The sequence below is a fragment of the Nelumbo nucifera genome, chromosome 3 (genome assembly GCF_055504915.1).
Source record: "Nelumbo nucifera cultivar China Antique chromosome 3, China Antique-T2T, whole genome shotgun sequence".
NCBI classification, from domain to species: Eukaryota; Viridiplantae; Streptophyta; class Magnoliopsida; order Proteales; family Nelumbonaceae; genus Nelumbo; species Nelumbo nucifera.
Window position 1 is genome coordinate 47,987,060 of NC_142651.1, and position 9,011 is coordinate 47,996,070.

The window sequence follows — 9,011 nt, forward strand, 5'->3', positions numbered from 1 at the left end:
TAAATATCCTAAATACTATGAAGAAGATATGGTCCTTTGTCTTTGTTATTAGTTCGGATTAATTGCACTTGATGGCTGCTGTATTAGGGGCTGTTTAACCAATAATATAATGCCTCATGTCAGCCATCAAATGTATATGTTGCCTCACAACCACTTCAATCTTTCACTTAATTTGCATGCTTGATGGCTGACGTGGGGCATTAATGGTTAAACAGCTCTTAACACAGCCATCAAGTTCAGCTAATCCGGATTCCTTTCTAATACTAGTACTTATGGTACTTACTTAGAGCTAGCTAAATATAAAGTTGCAAAAGAAGATTAAGGGTTTATTTCATCATATAGATATATATCATTTATCTAGTCATTTTTTTCATTTATTTTCTATTTCTAACATATTACATCTTTGATTGTAAAGGCCATTGAATTGTAAAATCAAAGCATCCCATTTACGTACTGGCACAGTATTTTTGGATTACTCAGACCCCGTTTGGTTTGCAGGAATAGGGATTTGGTTGGGGGGAATCGGAATTCCATTTCCATTATTGTTTGAATGGCATTCTCCCATTTGAGAGAATGGCAATTCCCTGACCATCCCTTAGGAATGAAATCCTATTCCTACTGATTCTAATTCTCATTCCTATTCCTGTCTAAACCAAACAAATTATGAGAATGGGCCATTTCGATTTCAATTCTGGAGGATTTCGATTCCGATTCCGATTTCAATCGCAAACCAAATGGACCCTTAATTAGGCCTTATTTAATTCGTAGGAATAGGGGTCTGGAATCAGAATCGGAATAACCTATTCTAATTCCAACTGTTTGGTTGGATGGAATTGGAATTCCATGAATTCCTTTTCCTGCTGGAATGGCATTCCCCCATTTGAGGGAATGGCCATTCCCTGCCCTTCCCTTGGGAATGAAATCCCATTCCTATTGATTCCAATTTTTATTTCTATTTCTGTCTGAACCAAACAGACTATGAAAATAGACCATTTGAATTCCAATTCCAAATGATTTTGATTCTGATTCCAATTCTAATTCTGACTACAAACTAAATAAACTGCTAATAATTTCTCTCCAAGTGGCGAGACATTGTTCGTAATCCCCTTAAACTTTTTTCAGGTAAATTTTAATTTCCACATACGTGTTCATAAAGCTCTGACAACATTGCAAATGGTTGATAATGGGCATTTGTTCACATGATTAAGATAATATAATATTTTTTTCTATGCAGGTGTAATATTTACGGGTTCGATTATGATATGGAAAAAATATGATACGACAAAAACAACTGATCAATAAACTGAAATCATAAATGTGATAACAAATAAGGTGTTATTTATCAAAATTCGTCGGTGAATTTTGATTGATGAAAACTTTTTCCATATTAAACTAGTAATTACACTGTCAAAGCGCCGTAGTACTCATTGCCACATATCATGGTAAACCATGGTTGGTGATCATAGCAACAAGAGCTATTGAGACATAACAGGATGTGGTGAATTCCAATAACAACAAAATATTGGTATTTAGTATAAGGTAGTCCTATTCATGGGCTGTACTTTTGCCAAAATTTGAATGGCCCGGCCCAAAGAAATATCACTGGGCTTATAGGCCCAAGACTACATGTAAGCGCATGATAATGTTGAAAAAGAAGTGGATGAGGACGCTATCCAACAAATTATTAACACTAATAAAGAAAAATGTTGGATAATAGACCTCCATCTTCATGTACAACCCATTAATTATGTTCAAATTTCACATGTGAGATGCACCAATTCTTTTTGTAAATTTTTTGTATATGTTCAAATTTTATAATTAAAATAATATCAAGTAGGACTCACCAATGTAGTTTTGGATTTAAATAACATAAAACATAAAAAAAAAATGATAATGAGATATTTTGACCAATTTTTAAACCAAATGCATTCCTCAAAATTCCTTTATTTCTATCATGCATATAATTTTTTGTTTGTTGTTAAATTGAACCCATCAACATTCTGAAATTCTTTTGCACTCAAGGTTTGAAATATCAATTTGATACCGTACACCTGTGCCCCGTTTCTCTATTAAAAAAATGCTCTCCTAGAGTGAATTAAATACAAATTGCTTTTTTATCCAAACCTTAAGGTTATGTTTGGTTTGAAGGAAAAAGTAGGGAAAATATTGGAAAGGTAGGAAAACCTATATATATATATATATATATATATATATATATATGTTCAATAACTCCAACTAAAAATTAAAAAGAATTATATTCCTAATTGATGTTTTATAACTAATGGAATAAATAATATATCAAATCCATAATTATATCCAAAAATGATTTTTAATCTCAAAGAAATTTATACAAAAAATATTAATAATAGAATATTATTTTCGTACTTAAAATATATAAATATGCACTTGAATCCTTATTTTAACATCTCCCCTCTCCATTAAATCCTTATTTTCCTCTTAAATATCTCTTTATCCCTTTTTTGTTTTCTCTAATAAAATAGGGTGTAAATTAGATGGGTTGGGTAAACAAATCATTGCTCCTTTCCTTAGATTATCAGATTTTTCCCTCTGTTTGCTCCTTTCCTTGGGTTCAAGTTTTTCCCTCTGTTTTTATTATTTTAATTTAATGTAGATTTGTTTCATGGATTGTTATGATTCAATAATAAAATGTAGTAAGAAAGAACTTAACGTAAATCTTTGGTTATCTTCATCAGTTCAACTTTAAAATCATTTTTTAAACTTGGTTATTAATTCCATGCCAAGCACATTTTTTGGCTTTATAAGGTATCAATTGTGCCACATTAGTTGGTTTATGCTTCTCACAATATATAAGCTATATAAAAAGGAAAGTTTGAAGCTCAATTACTAAAAAAGAAAAGAAAATTATTTTGTCTACTATTCTACATAAAAAATTAGAAATACAACATCCTGTGCATATCGCACATAACATAAAAAATTATATTAAAACAGAATGGTCTAACGTGGCCTCCATCTTTTTTCTCCTTTTTTTTTGATTTTTTGTTTTTCTAATTCGATCTAGTTCCATGTAATGGAGACTTTTGTGTTTAGGGGGTGAAACTTATCAGTTTAGAAAAGGAAAATTGTCTAAAATTCACCATGAGTTTTCAGCATTTCTCTTAAACTCATCATAACTTTTCAAAATGTCTAAAACTCATCATGTCACTAACTTACGTTAAACAGACTAATGGGTGTTAATATATTACCATTTTAACCTTCATAGAAAAATACAAAATATATACAAAATAAATTAACGGATGTTAATATATTACCATTTTAGTATTTAGACATGAAAAAAAAGGAAAAAGTTCAAAAAATATTTTCAAATATACAATACATAAAAACATTGAAATTACAAAAAAATACAAAAAAATTATAGAAATTGCAAACAAAATAAAAAATTATTTTCAAATTATAGAAACTATAGAAATTGAAAAAAAAAATCAGAAAATAAAAATTATGGAAAAAATACCCAAAATTATAGAAAAACACAGAAATTACAAATAAATAACAAAAAATACAGAAAAATTTATAGATTGTAGAAAATAGAAAATGTAAAAAAAAAACAGAAATTATAAAAAACATTGAAAATTATAACAAAACACTAAATGCAAAAAAACAGAAAATTGAAAACCGAAAAGACCATTTTTCCTTTAACTCACCATTCAATGGTAATTTGGTCATGAAAATTGTTATTTATGTTGATATGGATACCTCTGTTAAGAAGCATTAACAGTGCACTAACGGAAGGGGGTTTTAGAAAATAATAACTTATTGACATGGTGAATTTTAGACATTTTGAAAAGTTGTTGTGAGTTTAAGGGAAATGTTGAAAACTCATGGTGAGCTTTAGACAATTTTCCTTTAGAAAAAGAGATTAATGGAAAATTAATGAGTCATTTATTGAGGGTATAAAATGACCCATTCTTTTAGAATTCCTTTGATGCACCGGTGGGTGTAACTTTTTCAAAAGGTCCTTTATAGGATACTAATAATTGCTTTTTTTTGTAGTATAAGGATAATTTATTACTCATATATAATCAAATCAAGTATTATCAATAGGTAACATTTATTAACTGTATTATTAATAAAACATAATATGATAATTAATTTATTTAAAAATGAAGTATATAATTAATTATAACTTAATTAATCTTAACTAACTGATAATATAACATGAATTATAAAAATTCTTTAGTAAAATTAAAAATAAATAAATTTGTTAATTTTAAAATTAATATTATTAATTTAAAATTCACTTCGATTTAGGGGTGATCATTTTTAGCCTGGCTCTCCTGTCTATGCCTATATTAGGAAAACAAATTGTAAAGTTAGTTTGGGCCTAACACTTCAAGCCTAGCCCAGGCCCCACATTGCTCACACATATTTATATTATTTATACATACTTATAATACATATAAATATGATATTTTATATTAGAATATGTATAAAATAATTTTATATACATATTATATGGCATATAATATAAAATTTCATTATTTTATACAAAAAAATCATAGGCTCAAATTTAAGGCTGGCCCTATTCAGGCCTAAGCTATAACCCTTATTACAATTGCTAAGATTAGGCTAGGCCCATGTAGGATTGGGTATGACCTTATGTTTTTGGCTTAAAACAAGCCCAATCTTGGGCCATAACCATATCACACAATGTTTTTGAACCGCCATTGACTTGGACGGTTGAACCGCTTTGGCCAGGGAACCGTCCAAGCAGTTGGTTCTGTTTTACCCCAAACCCTGTCCCTGGCCAAAAACCGTTGAATTGGTCAACAAATCATTGATCCAGACAATCAAACGGGCCATCCGTTCTAACGATTGAATTGTTGACCCAGAAATTGATGGCCAGAACGGTTCCAATTCCGAGTTGTTTTAAAAACATTGATATCACATGTACTAAGTTTAGCCTGGAGCTGATTTGGCTTTCCCGTGATCATCACTACTTAGGTTCCATCCAATTTAATTCTAATTAATACAAGTTTATTAATAAAATAAAAAATATAAGAAATTATTAGTTTTGGAATTAATTTTTATAATTTAGTATCCCTTAAAATTTCATTTAAAAGTAATGATAAAATCAATAAATAAAATAACAATAAACTAAAAATTATAATTAATAATAAATATATTTTAAAAATTATTGACTTTAAAATCAATTTATAAATAGCAACATTAAAAGTTCTAATATAAAATAATAAAACTTAGTAAAAAAATAATAAAACTAAATACTACTATAAATTTATTAATAAAAATAATAATATAAAAAAAATAATTTTAAAACTAATTTAACCAGCAATACATAATAAAAAAAAATAGTATTTGTATTGGACTCAATCTTACATGACCCAACTGGGATTGTTGCAAGGCTCCTTTTGCTACAATTACTTTTAACAAAGGCATCGCACAGGTCTCTCAAGTAGTTTCTAATTAAAACCAAACTCTAATTCTAATAAAAGATAACAAGGCATGGTTTAACTTAACAACGAACCATGTTGTATCCACCTTAATTAAATATCAACAACCACATTTAATTTGCAGGTTCATCTAAATTGAAAAGCACTATAATTTTTTTTTTTCCTAGAAAACAATACAAGTCTCAATAAAGTTGCTTTCCATCAAATATAATTACCAACCAACTTGTACACAACTTCCTACTTATTTGACAGGGCTTTAATTGCCCACTTCGTACAGGAGATTGATAACCCTCACATGGTTGAACTCACAAACACAAAAAATGGAACCAAAAGAAGGAAGTGGTGGGAGATCCGATCCCTTCATTTGGATGGATATGAAGGAACTAATCACATAACTATTAGCTGATTTGCTCAAACCAAAACACAGCATTAGCATTGATGAAAAACCAAAAACAAAGAAATAATATTGGAAATTAAAAAGATAATAGAGATGGATAACAGGCCTTTTGACATGCATATGGATTGCATTTACCAACCATAGTTGTGGTATGGAATTAGATCATAATTGTGTATGATGTGGAGCAGGATCCCCATTCAATGGGTCCCACCTGATCAAAGCTCTTCTGACAAAGAATATGGTGAGATAATTATTAATTCAATTTTCCAAAAAATGTAGAAGGCCTTAATTATCATGAAATGGTGGGAGTGGGATCATTCAAATCCAGTACTGTAATCCGGACCTTCTTTCATTTACCACATTAATGGATTATTTGGTGGGGTTTAAGGTATGATTAATGGGTGTCACTTTGGGCACGGGAACAGGGAACCCATCAATCTCATCCGTCCATGGGTTCTTCTCTCTAGCAGGATTGATGGTCCTCAGTGCACGCCATACTGCACTGTTGCACTTGAAACCCGACCCGAATGCAATCTGCCAGGTCCGATCTCCCTTCTTGATCCTCCCCTTGGCCTCTGCGTATGCCAGTTCATACCACAAGGAGCTGCTAGAAGTGTTGCCAAACCTATAGAGAGTCATCCTTGAGGGCTCCATGTGCCACTCTGTGAGCTCAAGATTCTTCTCCAGTTCATCCAGCACAGCTCTCCCTCCGGCATGAATGCAGAAGTGCTCGAATGCGAGCTTGAAGTCGGGGATGTAAGGCTTGATCTTCATTTTGAATACCTTTCTCCCTATTAGGGTCGCCAGGAAGAGGAGCTGCTCGGACATGGGGAGCACGAGGGGTCCGAGTGTGGTGATGTTGGTCTTGAGGGCTTCACCGGCGACGGCCATGAGGTCCTTGGACAGGGCCACTCCTACTCTTCCGGTGTCATCTTCCTCCTGGAAGACGCAGTTGTAGGAACGGTCGTCGGCACCCTTGTGTGTACGTACAGTGTGGACCAGCTGATACTTGGAGCGGCGCCGATCTGCTCGCCGGTTTGATAGCAGGATGGCTGCTCCGCCCATGCGGAATAGGCAGTTGGAAAGGAGCATTGGGCGGTTGTTGCCGAAATACCAATTCAGAGTGATATTCTCCATGCTCACCACCAGAGCATAGGAGTTGGGTTGCACCTGTTTTTTAATTACAAGCAAGATATGTTATTAACTCACATTAGAGATTAGGCACAATTGCTAGCTAGCTAGCTAGCTCCTCTACGAGTTAATAATGAGAGGAAACTGGGCTTCTGGGATCAAAGTGAGATGAAAACCTGGCAACATATATAAGAACAACACCAGATTTCTGGTCCAGGAGTAATTACCTAGGTTTAAATTTGTTTTTTCTTTTAATTTTTATTTTTGAACTGTTTTTTAAAAGGGTTTTCTGCATATATACAAAGATAAAAAAAGGGTCCTACCCAGAAAAAGAAAAAGAATAAAAATGGAAAAAATCCTAGCCTTTTCCACTGGGTATTCCAGAGTAGTCATTTTTTTTCTGGGTTTCACAAACTATAGCTATCAGCCTATCACTGCTTCTGGAGCTGTGTTCTTTTTGTGGGATTGGATCGTTTGGATCGTATTAGATTACCTACTTTCCTCTTTTATAGCTTTTCTTTTTTACCTTTTTATTTCATCAAATTGAACCTTCTAGTGTTAGAACTATTTCCCAAGGACTTGTATTTTTGGTAAGAATGTTTCCCAAGGTCTAGTAGATAATTAACAGTCCAAGGAATGGTATGGTATTTGTTCTAGCATATATATAATTTGATTTTGACAATTAGGCTGTGTTTGGTTTGACTGAAATAAGAGATAAACAGAAAATTGAGGGTAAGTTCTTAAGAAATTTCACAAAATTCGTTGAGAACTTTCACTCTCAATTTCTCTCTTGTTTTCTATCAAACAAAAAACAACCTTAAAGATATGATCAATAATTCGGTAAAAAAAAATCAATGGAATATTCGTCTGTTCATATTTAAATCGATTTTGCATGACCAAAATCGATTGACCCAATATAATGTAGAGAGAGAGAGAGAGAGAGAGAGACCTGGAGGAGGCGCTTGGCGAGGTCAATGGATATAAGTCCAGCACTGCACCCCATTCCACCAAGGTTGTAGCTTAAAACATTGCCTCTGAGCTTGTAGTGGTTAACAAGCATGGCGGAGAGAGACGGTGTGGGGTTAAAGAGGCTACAGTTCACCACCAAAATCCCTATATCCTTGGGCTTCACACCGGTCTTGGCCAACAGCTCGTCAACGGCTCCGAACATCACCATCTCCGCCTCTTTTCTCGCCTCCGACATACACGGGTTTGCCGGTACCCTCAACACCGCATCCGGGAAGTATGTGTTCTGGCCCAACCCCGACCGCTCCAGAATTTTCTTCTGAAACGCCAAATTCTCATCTGTGAAGGTCCCTGCAAACACTGACAGCTCCATGAACCTTTCTCGAGTGCAAATTCTAGATGGATCAGCCTTGTAGCAGGCGAAGTCCACCAAGTAGACGTTCCTCGGACGACTCATGAAGTAAAGGGTAGCAAGGAAAACCAAGAGAGACGAACAGCTGACCACTGTTACAAGATTGAACTCCAGGTGGCGCCATAGCTGGATGATATCGTCGGAGGTCAGAGTGGAGAGATGTGCAGAGACAACAAGAAAGAGGGCTACGACAACGAGATACATAGCGTTGGAGATCACGTAATGATATCCAAGCTTCACGTACTTGAGCTTCACAGATAGGAGAAAGTCGGGAAGTTTACTGATTCTACTTCTCTGAGGTAATTGAATTGTTGTCGTTTCCGTTTCTGATTCTTGTTTCTTCTCTGCCATTTCTGTTGTTCAGAAAAATGACTAGAGAGAGAGAGAGAGAGAGAGAGAGTTTGCACAGAGAAAGAAGAGGTGATAAAAGATTTTAAAGGGCGTGTGACCATGGGAGGGGAAAGGGAGATGGGAGGATACAACTACCCCAACAAACAATTTTATTGAAACAACAAAAGATATGATCAAGTGGTACAAAATCATACTGTATCACTGGTATCATTAGATCCATGATCTACCAGCTGGAATGACTATCGAGCTTCCTACCCTTGGATTTAGGAGTCCGGATGAGATGCACCAGATGGCTGTGTGCTTTGTT

The 9,011-nt window shown here is 33.9% G+C and overlaps 1 protein-coding gene across 1 annotated transcript; it reads right to left on the reverse strand.

Moving 5' to 3' along the window:
- Positions 1–5,913: 5,913 nt before the first annotated feature.
- Positions 5,914–8,792, reverse strand: LOC104609575 (3-ketoacyl-CoA synthase 11-like). The gene is made up of 2 exons (XM_010275934.3): positions 7,925–8,792; positions 5,914–7,014 (listed from the first exon to the last, which is right to left on the reverse strand). Exons 1-2 carry the CDS (start codon positions 8,702–8,704, stop codon positions 6,214–6,216), a joined length of 1,581 nt encoding a protein of 526 aa, XP_010274236.1. The 5' UTR covers positions 8,705–8,792; the 3' UTR covers positions 5,914–6,213.
- Between the last annotated feature and the right edge of the window lie 219 nt (positions 8,793–9,011).